Source organism: Schistocerca piceifrons, chromosome 9 (assembly GCF_021461385.2).
Source record: "Schistocerca piceifrons isolate TAMUIC-IGC-003096 chromosome 9, iqSchPice1.1, whole genome shotgun sequence".
NCBI lineage: Eukaryota > Metazoa > Arthropoda > Insecta > Orthoptera > Acrididae > Schistocerca > Schistocerca piceifrons.
This window is the reverse complement of record NC_060146.1, coordinates 181,762,478-181,779,512: the sequence shown is the minus strand read 5'-3', so window position 1 is coordinate 181,779,512 and position 17,035 is coordinate 181,762,478. Positions and strand designations below refer to the sequence as shown.

Genomic DNA, 17,035 nt, shown 5'->3' with positions numbered 1-17,035 from the left:
CTGTTCTTAATATACAGGGTGTTACAAAAAGATACGGCCAAACTTTCAGGAAACATTTCTCACACACAAATAAAGAAAAGATGTTATGTGGACATGTGTCCAGAAACGCTTAATTTCCATGTTAGAGCTCATTTTAGTTTCGTCAGTATGTACTGTACGTCCTCGATTCACCGCCAGGTGGGTGGGCTGACGAGAATCCGCACGCAATTGTGCAATCACGTCATAAACACAGATTTTCTGTGAACGTTTGGGCAGGCATTGTTGGTGATGTCTTGATTGGGCCCCATGTTCTTCCACCTACGCTCAGTGGAGCACGTTATCATGATTTCATACGGGATACTCTACCTGTGCTGCTAGAACATGTGCCTTTACAAGTACGACACAACATGTGGTTCATGCACGATGGAGCTCCTGCACATTTCAGTTGAAGTGTTCGTACGCTTCTCAACAACAGATTCGGTGACCGATGGATTGGTAGAGGCGGACCAATTCCATGGCCTCTACGCTCTCCTGACCTCAACCCTCTTGACTTTCATTCATGGGGAGCATTTGAAAGCTCTTGTCTACGCAACCCCGGTACCAAATGTAGAGACTCTTCGTGCTCGTATTGTGGACGGCTGTGATACAATACGCCATTCTCCAGGGCTGCATCAGCGCATCAGGGATTCCATGCGACGGAGGGTGGATGCATGTATCCTCGCTAACGGCGGACATTTTGAACATTTCCTGTGACAAAGTGTTTGAAGTCACGCTGGTACGTTCTGTTGCTGTGTGTTTCCATTCCATGATTAATGTGATTTGAAGAGAAGTAATTAAATGAGCTCTAACATGGAAAGTAAGCGTTTCCGGACACATGTCCACATAACATATTTTCTTTCTTTGTGTGTGAGGAATGTTTCCTGAAAGTTTGGCCGTACCTTTTTGCAACACCCTGTATATTAATGACTTGCCATTCTATATTCACGAAGATGCAAAGCCGGTACTGATACAAGTATAGCTATCACGCCCAAAAGACAAGAATTAACTGATGAAATTGTAAACGATGTTTTTCAGAAAATCGTTAAGTGGTTCTCTGCAAATGGGCTCTCATTAAACTTTGACAAAACACAGTATATACAGTTCCACACAGTAAATGGAATGACACCATTAATAAATATAGACTTCGATCAGAAATCGGTAGCTAAGGTAGAATATTCAAAATTTCTAAAAAATGGTTCAAATGGCTCCGAGCACTATGGGACTTAACATCTATGGTCATCAGTCCCCTAGAACTTAGAACTACTTAAACCTAACTAACCTAAGGACATCACACAACACCCAGTCATCACGAGGCAGAGAAAATCCCTGACCCCGCCGGGAAACGAACCCGGGAACCCGGGCGTGGGAAGCGAGAACGCTACCGCACGACCACGAGCTGCGGACTCAAAATTTCTAGGTGCATGCATTGATGACGGGGTTGAACTGCAAAAACACACTGAAGATCTGCTGAAACGTTTGACTTCAGCTACTTATGCGATTAGGGTCATTGCAAATTTCGGCGATATACATTTCAGTAAATTAGCTTACCACGCCTATTTTCATTCTCTGCTTTCGTATGACATCATATTCTGGGGTAACCCATCATTGAGTAAAAGAGTGTTCATTGCACAAAAGCGTGTAATCAGAATAATTTCTGGAGCTCATCCAAGATCATCCTGCAGACACTTATTTAAAAGGCTAGAAATCTTCACTGTAGCCTCACAATGTATATATTCACTTATGAAATTTGTTATTAACAATCCGAACGAATTGAAAAGTAATAGCAGTGCACATGGCTACAGCACTAGGAGAAAGGATGGTCTTCACTAATAAAGGTTAAATCTAATTTTGGCTCACAAGGGGGTTAATTATGCTGCCACAAAAGTCTTTGGTCACTTACGTAATAGCATCAAAAGTCTGACTAATAGCCATATAACATTTAAAAGGAAATTAAAAGAATTTCTGAATGGCAACTCCTTCTACTCATTAGATGAATTTTTGGATATAGTAAGTGGGTAACTACCCCACCCCCCACCCAAAAAAAGTGTCATGTAATATCTTGTATATTGGAACGAGTACTAATCTAATCTACTTTTCTGCTCTCCGCTTGGACTGCAGCCCCGTTTGAGACGTCATTTTGAAGACTACGTGGTGCGCCGCCATCTGTCGCAAATGAAGCAGGAATATTCCTCGATGTCCCCCAAAACAAATTCAGGACTTTTTCAACCACCACCTAGCATTTAAATTTATATTTGATGTGGAGCCGTACAGAGCAGGTGGCGAGATAGGCAGCCGCTAAGTGGTCAAGCACGGGGAGGGGGGGGGGGGGGCAGTATTGCAGAGTAGATATAGAGCCCAGGCGATACCGAGATATAGCTGCCCGAATCATCACCGAACCCCCGGCATCTTTCACTCTTGGGACGTAAACTTGCCCAGAAGTTGGAAACAGTGTTGTTGTTGTTGTGGTCACAGTGGTGGTGTTGTGGTGGTCTTCAGTCCTGAGACTGGTTTGGTGTAGCTCTCCATGCTACTCTATCCTGTGCATGCTTCTTCATCTCCCAGTACGTACTGCTGCCTACATCCTCCTGAATCTCCTTAGTGTATTAATCTCTTGGTCCCCCTCTACGATTTTTACCCTCCACGCTGCCCGCCAATACTAAATTGGTGATCCCTGGAAGTCTCAGAACATGTCGTACCAACCGATCCCTTCTTCTAGTCAAGTTGTACCACAAACTCCTCTTCTCCCCAATCCTATTCAGTACCTCCTCATTATTTATGTGATCTACCCATCTAATCTTCAGCATTCTTCTGTAGCACCACATTTCGAAAGCTTCTATTCTCTTCTTGTCCAAACTATTTATCGTCCTTGTTTCACTTCCATACAGGGGTACAATGAAACAAGAATGAGATTTTCACTCTGCAGCGGAGTGTGCGCTGATAGTAAACTTCCTGGCAGATTAAAACTGTGTAGGACCGAGATTCGAACTCGGGACCTTTGCCTTTCGCGGGCAAGTACTCTGCGTCCCGAGTTCGAGTCTAGCTCCGGCACAGAGTTTTAATCTGCCAGGAAGTTTCAGAATGAAACAAGACTCATACGAGCGAACGACTTTCTTCCATTGCTCCACGGTCCGGATTTTGTGGCTCCGTTTTCCTACTACAGGCGTTAGCATCAGTGACGAGTGGTTTTGGGACTGCAGCGCCTTGAAATACTCTGCTTATGGAGCTCCCTTCGTGGAGTCTTGGTGCTGACGGTCCGCGTGTGCGGCATTTAGCAGTGACTTTTGCAGCTGTTGTCCTCTCTATATTTCGTCGCAATTCTCTTCAATAACCGTCTGCCACGACCAATGAACACACACACTTTGTCAGCGTTGTGACAGATCGGATGATGCATTTCCGTTTTCCTCGCATGCAGTATGAATCTTCGGTAGCGTGTCTTGAATCACCAGCATTTCGTCTACCTTGGTTACGGAAGCACCCACCGTGTATTATTACTTCAAATTTGATCCTATTTTGTACGTATGAACTGTTTTTGAAGTAACTCTCTAAACGATGCACTTTAAATTTACGCATTCACACGAGTGTATCAACTCCTGAAAAATTTCATACCTAATCGCTGGACTAATTTCATTCGTCTGATACTTTTGCACTCCGTATGTTGTGTTATATCTTGTGAGTTTAATCTTTCGTTGTCTAGCTCTCGTAAGATAAGGACGCCAGTCTGCTGCGCTCATTGTAAAGTTTATGATGATAATTAGGTTTTCTCAATATACACATATCAAAAAAAGTTTTGCATCACCCCGGTTCCCAAAATTCCTGAAGATAGACGTTGACTGTGGATACTGTACCACAGACACAGTCCCTTTGACTGTTCAGAGATGTCACTAAACCCGCGCAAAGATGTAAACAACCATGCATGAGCAGCGCCTATTAGACGGAGGTGGTCCGACGGCCGATCAGTTCAAAGAGGTACACGGCTCGCGTCGTCTGTAGTTCAACCATGCCTAGATGGTCAATACCGCCGTTCGATCGCGTCCGCACAGTTACTTTGTACCACGAAGGGCTCTCAACAAGGTGTCCAGGTGTCTCACAGTGAACCAAAGCGATGTTGTTCGGACGAGGAGGAGATACAGAGAGACAGGAACTGTCGATGACATGCCTCGCTCAGGCCGCCCAAAGGCTACTGCTGCAGTGGATGATGGCTACCTACGGATTATGGCTCGGAGGAACCCTGACAGCAACGCCACCATGTTGTATAGTGCTCCTCGTGCAGCCACAGGACGTCGTGTTACGACTCAAACTGTGCGCAATAGGCTGCATGATGCGCAACTTCACTCCCGACGTCCATGGCGAGGTCCATCTCTGCAACCACGACACCATGCAGCGCGTTACAGATGGGCCCAACAACATGCCGAATGGACCGCACAGAATTGGCATCACGTTCTCTTCACCGATGAGTGTCGCATATTCCTTCAACCAGACAATCGTCGGGGACGCCTCAGACACACTATCCACCGAGGGTGGAGGCTCCCTGCTGTTTTGGGGTGGCATTATGGGAGGCCGACGTACAAAGCTGGTGGTCACGGAAGGCGCCGTAACGACTCTACGATACGTGAATGCCATCCTCCGATCGATAGTGCAACCATATTGGCAGGACATCGGCGAGGCATTCCTCTTCGTGGACGACAATTCGCGCCCCCATCGTGTACATCTTGTGAATGACTTCATTCAGAGTAACGACATCGCTCGACTAGAGTGGCCAGCATATTCTCCAGACATTATCAAAGATGCCTGGGATAGATTGAGAAGGGCTGTTTATGGACGACGTGACGCACGAACCACTCTGAGGGATCTACGCCGAATCGCCGTTGAGGAGTGGGACAAGCTGGATCAAATGTTCAAATGTGTGTGAAATCTTATGAGACTTAACTGCTAAGGTCATCAGTCCCTAAGCTTACACATTACTTAAACTGAATTATCCTAAGGACAAACACACACACCCATGCCCGAGGTAGGACTCGAACCTCCGCCGGACCTGCCGCACAGTCCCTGACTGCAGCGCCTAAGACCGCTCGGCTAATCCCGCGCTGCCAATCTGGACCAACAGTGCCTTGATGAACTTGTGGATAGTATGCCACGACGAATACAGGCATGCATCAGTGCAAGAGGACGTGCTGCTGGGTATTAGAGGTACCAGTGTGTACAGCAATCTGGACCACCACCTCTGAAGGTCTCGCTGTATGGTTGTGCAAAATGCACTGTGTGGTTTTCATGAGCAGTAAAAAGGGCAGAATTTATGTTTATGTTGATCTCTATTCCAATTTTCTGTATAGGTTCCGGAACTCTAGGAATCGAGCTGACGCAAAACTTTTTTTGATGTGTGTAGTATGAAGTTACAGTTCTCCCGCCTTTTAATTCTATCAAACACCATATCACTTTTATATGATTTTTAATCTGTATGACGTGTTTTCTGAGGATCGCGGCTGGAACAGAGGCGTCGACGGCAGATGGTTAGTGGACGTTAGTGACCGAACACTTTTCATGTTCAGTCATTACTTTCCATTGGTGCTTTCTTCAACCAGCGCTTAAAGAGGTGACAATGTTACGGTTACTGCTTGTTGCAACGCAGCAAGTTTACCACCACTTGTTATCTCGAAGGGCCTAAGACACTGGTCGGAGCTGACAGTTCACTTTCCCAGTGGGTTCATTTCACGCCTGACTGAAAGTGGCTGGATAAATGAGGAAATATTCTTGCAACAGCCCTAACTTCTTGAATGTCAACTGCGTCAGTTTACTTTTCTGCAAGTGGATTTTCCTGGATGGGGATTTACCCATTTAACCCAAATTCGATTGAGGATAACTGGTTTGCTCCTTCTGAAGCCCTAAGAGCAAACACAGAAAAGAGAGTAACAATCGGTAATTCGTTAATAGCTATCCTAGAAGAATCCACTCGGGATATCCTTACTTCTCCACAAAAGATATCGTGAAAGAAAGATCTCCAGAGATATACCAAACGCTCGTCACACAACATCTCCAGAGAACATAGCTGTAGTGAGGGCAAAGAAATAGTGTGACCTACCGATGCAAGAAGTAGCAAAAAAGAAAGCTTCTGAACCCAATGGTGACGGAAAAGTAGTGCCAGTAACAGTAAGAGAGCTAATGATGGCCTATCCAAGAAGACAGCAAACAAAAGAAAAGTTGTAGACACCGATTCAGATTGCAGTGTAAACAATCCTGTGCCCCTAAATGATTCACGTAAATATAGATTCTGCCAGAAGAAATAGTCACGTGTTGCAGATGATCAAAAAACGTGAATGAATGCAATGCCAAAAGTGTACCACCTGGCATCAAGAATTCCGTGCCGGTGCAGGAGGCTGTATTCAATTTTTCTGACGACTCTCCAGGTGACTTACGAGAGCAGAAACATTTCACAAAAACTACTTTCAATTAATGTGAAATCAGCGTTGCAGTTATTATTGTATTCTAGGGGTAATGAGTGTTATATAGAAATTAGCGTATTTTAGCTAACCTTCCATGTAATTTAGCTATGTATCTGTCCATAATTTATCTTAATCAAATAGCCCCGGCCACTATTCGAATAGCGCCGCTAGATTCTACCTTTGTCCAGTCGGGAGGGTAAATCGAATAACAGCGTAACATAAATGTTTGACAACCCTGTACAACCACCTTTCATCAGTAGGACAGAAGTAAAACTACATGCCTAAAACGAAAATTTAGTTAACAATCTTAAAAAAAATTTGATATACACTGAAGCGCCAAAGAAACTGGTATAGGCATGCGTATTCAAATACAGAGATATGTAAACAGGCAGAAGACGGCGCTGCGGTCGGCAACGCCTGTGTAAGACAACAAGTCTCTGGCGCCGTTGTTAGACCGGTTGCTGCTGCTACGATTGCAGGATATCAACATTGAGTGAGTTTGAACATGGTATTATAGTCGGCGCACGAGCGATGGGACACGGCATCTCCTACGTAGCGATGAAGTGAGGATTTTCCTGTACGACCATTTCAAGAGTGTATCGTAAATATCAGGACTGCAGTAAAACATCAAATCCCCGACATCGCTGCGGTCGGAAAAAGATCCTGCAAGAACGGGACCAAAGACGACTGAAGAGAATCGTCCAACGCAACAGAAGTGCAACCATTCCGCAGATTGCTGCACATTTCAATGCTAGGCCATCAACAGGTGTCAGCGTGCGAACCAATCAATGAAATATCATCGATATGGGCTTTCGGAGCAGAAGGCCCACTCGTGTACACTCGATGACTGCACGACACAAATCTTTACGCCTCGCCTGGGCCCGCCAACACCGAAATTCGACTGTTGATGGCTGGAAACATGTTGCCCGGTTGGACAAGTCTCGTTTGAAATTGTATCGAGCGGATGGGCGTGTACGGGTATGGAGACAACCTCATGGAGCCTGCGTGTCAGCAGGGGACTATTCAAGCTGGTGGAGGCTCTGTAATGGTGTGGAAAGTGTCCAGTTGGAGTGATATGGGACCCCTGATACGTCTAGATATGACTCTGACAGGTGGCACGTACGTAAGTATCCTGTCTGGTTACCTCCATCCATTCGTGTCCATTATGTATTCCGACAGACACTGGACAATTCCAGCAGGACAATGCGACACCCCACACGTCCAGAATTGCTAGAGAGTGGCTCCAGCAATACTCTTCTGAGTTTAAACACTTCCGTTAGTCACCAAACACCCCAGACGTGAACATTATTGAGCATATCTGTGATGCCTTGCAACTTGCTGTTCAGAAGAGATCTCCACCCCCTCGTATTCTTACGGATTCATGGACAGCCCTACAGGATTCATTGTTTCAGTTCCCTCCAGCACTGCTTCAGAAATTAGTCGAGTCCATACCACGTCGTGTTGCGGCACTTCCGTGGGCTCGCTACACGTTATTAGGCAGGTGAACCAGTTTCTTTGTCTCTTTAGTGTAATTTAACTGTGTATCTACCAATAATTTACCTTATTCAAATACCCCGACCGCTAATCGAAAGCCCCACTATAATGCACTTTTGTCCGATCGGGAGGGTAAATCGAAAAATAGCGTAACATAAATGTTTGACAAACCTTTACAATCATCTTTCATCAGTAGGATAGGCATACCCATAGAAGTAACACTACATATCTAAAGCGGAAATTTACTTAAAAATCTTCCGAAATAATTTGACATACGCTCAAATCATTCTTACGAGGTGTGGCTAGAAAAAAACCGGACTAGTACTGGTGAAACAATAAAACGAATGCAATAAGGCTGAAAGTCGCGTGGACTGTCACATGACTCTCGCTCCGCCTACTGCTCGAGTTTCATCTGCCTCCTGCACTCAGTCTGCCCGTGGCGTCTGTTTTAAGTAGTTGACGTTTTGTCTGTGCGTCGGAAAATGTTGAGTGTACGGAAAGAGCAGCGTGTTAACATCAAATTTTGTTTCAAACTAGGAAAATCTGCAAGTGAAACGTTTGTAATGTTACAACAAGTGTACGGCGATGATTGTTTATCGCGAACACAAGTGTTTGAGTGGTTTAAACGATTTAAAGATGGCTGCGAAGACACCAGTGATGACACTCGCACTGGCAGACCATTGTCAGCAAAAACTGATGCAAACATTGAAAAAATCGGTAAACTTGTTCGACAAGATCGCCGTTTAACAATCAGAGCAGTGTCTGAGTTAACAGGAGTTGACAAGGAAAGTGTTAGGCAGATTATTCATGAAAGTTTCAACATGAACAAAGTGTGTTCAAAAATGGTTCCAAAGTGTCTCGCAATTGAACAGAAGGAACGCCGAAGAATGATTTGTTCTGACATCCTGGAAAACATTGAAAGTGATCCCACCTTCTTACAAAATGTTATTACTTGCGATGAATCGTGGTTTTTTACTTACGATCCCGAAACTAAACGCCAATCGATGCATTGGAAAACTCCTGGTTCTCCACGACAAAAAAAAGCACGAATGTCAAAATCGAAATTCAAGGCAATGATGATTGTTTTTTTTTGACATCAAAGGGATTGTGCACATTGATTGGGTACCAGAGGGACACACAGTGAATCAGCATTACTACATTAGCGTCCTGGCTACCCTACGTGAGCAAGTACGGAGAAAACGGAACGATTTGTGGAAGAAAAAGTCATGGATCCTTCACCAAGACAATGCCCCAGCTCACAGTGTGTTGTCAGTGAAGACGTTTTTGGCAAAACACGACATTCCCATCTTAGATCATCCACCCTACTCACCTGATTTGGCCCCCTGTGACTTTTTTCTTTTCCCTAAAGTCAAGTCAGCTTTGAAAGGAACTAGATTTGAGACTGTTGAAGCAGTAAAAGAAAAAGCGACGGAAGTAATGTATGGACTTACCGAAAATGATCTGCAGCATTGCTATGAACAGTGGAAAATTCGTATGGAGCGGTGTAGAGACCGAGAAGGAGAGTACATTGAAGGAGATAACATGAAATTGTAAATAATTGTAGATAAATGTTTTTTCCAGCATCAGTCCGGTTTTTTTCTAGCCGCACCTCGTATAGCCCCGCTCGCTGTTCCCTTTGTGAATACTATCTTGCAAAGTATAGTGCCAATATAATACATAGTACACACGCAATTAATTAAAACAGGACGTCTGAAGCGGCAGTTTTACTGCATGAACGGCTAAAATACAGTAAGCGAAGATGTTTTTTCGTTTCATTAATATGTGCTGGATGTCAGCGAGAAAATGTTTGGAAAAGTTTGGAAATTACGAGTAAATTTTGTTAGAAGTCACTACGTCCTGCCATTCTCAAATAGTGGATGAATATAGTCTGGATAATTTTCGCGCCGTGAGTTACAATGTCCGAAGACACAATATACACAGTTTCTAACTGTAATACTCGAGTTTGTGTGCTAAATTTTTAACGCAAGATTATGCCACTTAATGAGTAGATCATGACAGCATTTTAAATTTTTGAATTCGGTCAATAATTATTGGAAACACTGAAAATCAAACTTTTGTTGTTCCTGGAGGTCGCCAGATAGGCAACCTGCAATCGGAAGCCTGTACCTTTTTAGGTGTTTGGTACTATACAGCATATTGTTAAATATTACGGTTGTCCGTCTTATGTGGTACGTTACGCGTTTCACTTTACAGTATAGTGTCTACGGTCTCTTGAATAATTTGCACAGCCTTAGTGTGAGGAATGGCCGGTGCCATATACAAACAATGTAATCGAAGCCCGCCCTGTCCGCGATACGGCGACTGGAAATATCTGGTTCTGCGCGGTACGTGGTACGGCGAGGCGCGAAAACTGTTTACATAGGCGGCGCCTGGTGATCGCACATGCGGCGGGCCTTTAAGCTTGCTCCTGTTTCGCGAGTCGGGTAGCGTAGCGAGCCAGAACAGCGAGGGCGGTGTCTTCACCCTCTATGTACAACCACTTTAAAATTCAGAGAAAAAATTGCAGCTTTTTTTCTATTAAAGGGGACTGACTGGTTCTAAGGAAGTATTTATATTAATCTATTTTTAGTATTGGTTAAAAACAGTCTTGGTTGTAATTTTAGTTTTTTATTTTTCAACTACGTGTTCCGCCTTATTTAGACATCTTCAGGTTGATCTTTTCTAGATGGACGTGAGTGACTCCAAGACCTTCATAACGGGTTCCCGCTCACAGGGGCGAGTAACAGAATAAGATGGGGCTCAGGTAGTAAGCATAATGCATAAGGCATTAAAACTAAAATTGCAACCAAGACTGTTTTTAACCAATACTGTTAAGCACTGGTTTGCTGTATGCCACATATGGATTGGAAGCATAATCTATTTTTGCAACGGGTAAGATATTACCACCACAGAAGCCGCAACGGGATTTTTTAAAAATATTTATTTCAAGTCTTAGTTACAATTAGTCACACTTGACACCTGGTTTCGGTCACACTTAATGATCATTCTTCAGATCTAAAAATAAAATAATAATATTTCAAATACTTATTTGTTAATATTTTTACTGGTGTTTCTTACGAAGGACCACATGACATAACTTATGTCTTCTTTCTCTTGTCCTTTCCTGTTTTCGAGTAGTTTTTCACTCTTTCCTTATGTTTTTCTCTTCTTACTTCTATCCACACTGCGTCTGTCTCTCTTCTTGAGTTGCCGTGGAAGCCCTTGAAACTTTTTACTTTTGCTCTCAACTTTCCTCTTTCTCATATTTCTTGCTCTGTTATTTCCATTTCTCTCAGATCTGAGTTAACTTCTTTGATCCATGTCACTGATGTTTTCGGGTTTGTGGCCGTGGTGGCCGAGCGGATCTAGGCGCTTTAGTCTGGAATCGCGCGACTGCTACGGTCGCAGGTTCGAATCCTGTCGTGTGTGATGTCCTTAGGTTAGTTCGGTTTAAGTAGTTCTAAGTTCTAGGGGACTGATGACCTCAGATGTAAAGTCCCATAGTGCTCAGAGCCATTTGAACCTTTTTCGGGTTCCTATCAAAAAAAGTTATATAAATTATTACCTCTTTTTATCTAGCAGTGTCAGGTGTCTATAGAATACAGTTCTTCGCTCCGTCATTGGTCTAATATTTCTTCTATTTTTAATACGTTCAAGATTATTTCTTAATTTCTATTTCCGATTGTCATATTTTGATCCCAAGATTTTCCTGATTATTTTCCTCCTCCTCTTTTCTAGTTCACCTAGTCCTTTGGCTGTATTTAACGAAAGGCATTCCGAAGCATAAAGCCACTCTGGTCTAATGACAGTGTTGTAGTGCCACAGTTTTGCTTTTACGAAAATAGATTTCTTGTTATACAGATTTTCAAACTAATGTTCAAATGTGTGTGAAATCTTATGGAACTTAACTGCTGAGGTCATCAGTCCCTAAGCTTACACACTACTTAACCTAAATTATCCTAAGGACAAACACACACACACACACACACACCGCGCGACCGCTACGGTCGCAGGTTCGAATGCTGCCTCGGGCACGGATGTGTGTGATGTCTTTAGGTTTAAGTAGTTCTACGTTCTAGGGGTCTGATGACCTCAGAAGTTAAGTCCCATTGTGCTCAGAGCCAACACACATCCATGCCCGAGGGAGGACTCGAACCTCCGCCGGGACCAGTCTACAGATTTTCTGTTAATTAAAAAGCCACCTTATTTTCCTTGTCCTTGATAAGTTAGCTTCTTTGTCCAAAAGTATTTTCACCTACGTATTCAAAGTTTGTCGCCTTTTCTTTTATTCTTCCATAATCCGTTTCCTAGTATTTCGGTACCTTCTTCGCATTTGTCATAGTCTTTGCTTTTTGAACAGATATACATAAGCCAGATTTTGAAGCAGTCTCGAGTAGGAGACATATCTGCATAGTTGCATCTTCCATAGATGCAAGATCGTCTGCAAAAGCCAATCAATCGAAACTCAGATTATCCCCTTTTCTTCAGTTTTTTTTAATTCTTCCTTCTTCTATCCTTTTTACCATTCTCTGATTATCTTCTCTAGTACACAACTGAACAGCAGTGAGGACAATCCATCTCCTTGTCTTACCCCAGTTTTGATGTCAAAAGCCTTAGAGGTTTCACCAAAAAAAATTAATATTTTGTTTTATGTTTACATCTGAAGATGATAATCAAATGTGTCCAAAACTTGTTATCAAGTGTGACTAATTGCAACCGAGGCTGTTATAACAAATATTTTTAAAAAAGCTGTTTTTATTCGTATAAAAATATGATGTTGCTTCTAAGCAAGTGAGTCCTTTTACTGCTCAAATGATTACTTTATTTTCATGCAAATAAATGTACATGTATCTGAACTTTTTATAAAAGCGGATTTATAACGTCTTGCATGGAAATGAATGACAGATAGAGAAAGAGGGGGGTGGGGGGAAATCGCCGCTAAGTAGCTGGTAGACCTCGAACATCCAGCCGTGTAAGAGTAATCTAAAAATAGGCACTGCCAACTGCGGGCAAATACTGGATGACGCAAAGCTTTTCAGAAGGAACAATAAGTTTCTAGCAGGTAGCACTGTAGACTAATTCGAATAAAACGTTTCACATAATATGTGTCCATTGTTTTTCGTGGTACAGGTTGACTTGGTTACATAGCTAAGTCTTCATTTCGCGTGTGGTACTCCAGTTGCTATGGGCTTAATTATCGACTGCAATTTGTTTCGAAAGTTCTACTTGAGTTTAGTTAACACTTTGACTGCGATTTGCTAGGCAATTCCACTCTATCGCTTACGCTCGGCGCACGCATTTACAAATTCTGATGGTCGAGAGGTTCTAGGCGCTTCATTCCGGAAGCCAGCTGCTGCTACGGTCGCAGGTTCGAATCCTGCCTTGGGCATGGATGTGTGTGATGTTCTTAGGATAGTTAGGTTTACGCAGTTCTAAGTCTAGGGGACTGATGACCTCAGACGTTAAGTTCCATAGTGCTTAGAGCCATTTGAACAAATTCTGAGTATGCTGAAGTGAGCGGATGTGCTCAAGAGCACGAGATATGGCCGCCAGCTCTGCAGTGAAAAGACTGCAGCCATCTGGCAAGCAGTGGTGCTCAATATGTCCTCCACGAACATACGCAAAGCCTACGTGACCGTCAGCCATCGAGCCTTCGGTGTAAACCACGTCACGGCCGCGGTACATTTCGAGAATCGAGAGGAAGTGATAGCGGAGAACCGCAGGGTTAACGGTCCTTAGGGCCATGCGAAAGGTCCAGAAGAATCTGCAGCCAAGGTGTACACCATGGAGGTGTACGTGAATGGACCTCGAGTAGAGTTGGTAACGGGAAGGTCTCCAGTTCAGACAGAAGCGACCGGACGCGAACCGCAATCGTGAGCCCTGACCTAGACCGCCGATGCAGGAGATGAACCGCCGTGGTAGCGATAGTGCTCGTGCAATGTCACGAGAACTGTCCGTCCCGTGGTAACAGAACGGAAAGTTTTGTGGTCCATTCTAAACTGGGACCCGTTCAAGATCCAGACGGTGCAGTAATTGCAACCTCATGATCCGCTGCAATGTTCTGAATTTGCTTTTCAATTTCTGGCACGAATCGAAGTTGATGACATGTGACGGGCAACATTCTATGGAGTGACGAAGCACATTATTTTTACTGTGTGCAGTGAATGTACAGAACTGCCGAATCTGGGGCACTGTTAAACCGCGAGTTGCCAACGGCCTTGCCGCAGTGGTAACACCGGTTTCCGTCAGATCACGAAGTTAAGCGCTGTCGGGCTGGCCTAGCACTTGGATGGGTGACGATCCGGTAGGCAAGCGTTGTTGGCAAGCGGGGTGCACGCAGCCCTTGCGAGGCAAACTGAGGAGCAACTTGATTGAGAAGTAGCGGCTCCGGTCTCGTAAGCTGACATACGGTCGGGAGAGCGGTGTGCTGACCACATGCCCCTCCGTATCCGCATCCAGTGACGATGAGGATGACACGGTGGCCGGTCGGTACCTTTGATAGAAGAGCGATCACGACTGGCTATTGGACTGTTAACAAACTGGTGTGAGAAGACTAAAATGTCTATTGCACCACAAAAATCGCTATATATGCTCTTAAAAGGCAAGTTAAATAGGGACCCAACAGTCAGAATTAATGGCCAGGCAGTGTCGCGACAGAGGTATGCCCGTTACCTAGGGGTATATCTAGATGAGAATTGGAGTTTCATTCCGCATATTGAGCAAGTAACGACAAAGTCCTTAGCTCTGTTCAATAAGATAATATCAATTGGACAAAGATGATTTCATCTGCCGTCAAAGGCAATAAATATCTATCACAACAGTATATTGGCACCAATAGTAGGGCACGCATCCAGTGTGTGGGCCCACAGGTTAGCTCTGGTGCGGCCTGCCGCTGCTGTCAAGCGAATACAGAGGAACGTTCTGCTGAGATGCAATGGAGCATTCAACACAAGTCCAACAGATACACTGTTGGTAATTATGGGTCTATGTCCACTAGACCTGATAATAAGGCAGCACGCAGCCTTCTACTGGCTGCGCAAATAGAACATCGACATGGTGCAAAATATAATGGGCGCTCCTCTGGTAAGCGTCAAATCCATCCGAGAAAAAATGCTTGACATTTGGCAGGACGAATGGGATGGGTCCAGTACAGGCCGTAGAGTCCCACAGTAAGGGAAAGACTAAAAAACAAGATAACGAAGCCCTCACAGGGCCTAGTTCACTTCCTTACAGGCCACGGTCCCTATCCCACGTACCTGCATAAAATAGGTAAAAGGCCAACGCCGGAGTGTGACTGGTGCCCGCGCAGGATCGCCAGAACACACAGTGTTTGAGTGTCCAATATGCGAACAGGCTGTCTCAGTTGAGAGACAGCTCCTGCAGACAAGGGATATAAATGATATATTAACAAATGGCGAATTGTTTAGCAATTTCGCAAAATTAGTGAATAAAATGTCAAGGGAGGCCCAGCGAGCCTACCTTGGGAGAGGGTAAATGCGCTTCAGATCTAATGCGCAATTGTAAATATGTAAATACTACGTTTGTTTAAGTCTTTGAATTGTAGTAGCTAGTAGTTGTAGTTAGATCAGTGTGGTGGTGGGGGGAATAAAAGAGAAGTATAAATGGAGTGGTTTCTTCTAGTCGTAGCGGCCCGCCTCCACGTGGCTACGGACGGGCAACTCTCTAGCAAGATTCCAGAGAGGCTAAGAGGCCAATCATTCGTATATAGCACAACGTTGCGTAATAAATAGATAGTGTGCATGCATTAATAAACCACTTCTGTAGCACTAATAGCAGAGACAGTTAGTCTTAATACACCCACTCAAAAGTGTCAGAAAGTGGGTTATGAATGTTTCACAAATTGGGGGAAAAAATTGGTACCTTTGGGTCTTCATGGTCTGTTCGAAAGGAGTTTTAAACCGCGGGTTGTGCTCCATGAACCACTGCACTCGCCGTTTCTAACTGTGGGCCAATGACGCCAAAAGTCCATTTCCATTCCAATGTTTGACACAAGGAATACTCGGCGAATGCAAAATTAGGCCTGCACCTTGGGCCAAGGAGTGCACTACGAACCTCTCCTTGTCGGACTCGACGTGGAAGGTGCGCTCGATGACGGTGGTCCACTGGAGGCCGCGGATGATGAAGGTGTAGGGCTTGGGCCGGTCCACCGACATGATCTGGCAGCCCTTGACGGTGAAGTTGTTGAGCGGGTCGGAGAGCGCGTGCTCCGGCTTGTTCTTGAAGCCCACCAGCGAGCCGTCGTCCAGCAGCACGAAGTAGCGCGACCGCCAGTTCTTGATGTGCTCTCCTGCAACAGCGCCACAAACCCCTCGTCAGTCCACACGCCCTCTGCCGCCTGCCAACGTGTACAATACCATACTCCGTTTCCAGAAGCACTGCGCCACTGTAAAGATTAATGATACAGATTTTAGAAATCATATTTTAGATGGTTTTTGTTTTATCCAGATATGACTTGGGGGACATACCACCCACACTGACAAATACAGCCAATATGATATACACCAATTAAACTGTAACTGCTGTCAATCTGTATACGTGGGCAAAACATGTACGAAATTTAGAATCATATACACTACTGGCCATTAAAACTGCTAGACCACGAAGATGACGTGCTACAGACGCGAAATTTAAACGACAGGAAGAGCATGCGGTGATATGCAAATAGTTAGCTTCTCAGAGCATTCACACAAGGTTGGCGCCGTTGGCGACACCTACAACAGCTCATACACAAACAGCAGTTGACCCGTGTTGCCTGGTGAAACATTGTTGTGATGCCTCGTGTAAGGAGGAGAAGTGCGTACCATCACGGTTCCGACTTTGATGCAGGTCGGATTGTAGCCTACCGCGATTGCGGTTTATCGTATCGCGTCATTGCTGCTCGCGTTGGTCGAGATCCAATGACTGTTAGCAGAATATGGAATCGTTGGGTTCAGGAGGGTACTACGGAATGCCGTGCTGGATGCCAACGGCCTCGTATCACTAGCAGTCGAGATAACAGGCATCTTATCCGCAGGGTTGTAACGGATCGTGCAGCCACGTCTCGATCCCTGAGTCAACAGATGGGG

At 44.5% G+C, this 17,035-nt stretch overlaps 1 protein-coding gene across 1 annotated transcript in view; it reads right to left on the bottom strand.

The window, feature by feature from the left end:
• The window catches only part of LOC124716995 (RAC serine/threonine-protein kinase), a 694,752-nt gene that overhangs the window by 76,899 nt on the left and 600,818 nt on the right, over positions 1–17,035 (bottom strand). The window contains exon 3 of the mRNA XM_047243620.1: positions 16,023–16,257. Within this exon, the coding sequence (XP_047099576.1) occupies positions 16,023–16,257 (235 nt within the window). The remainder of the gene's footprint in view (positions 1–16,022; positions 16,258–17,035) is intronic.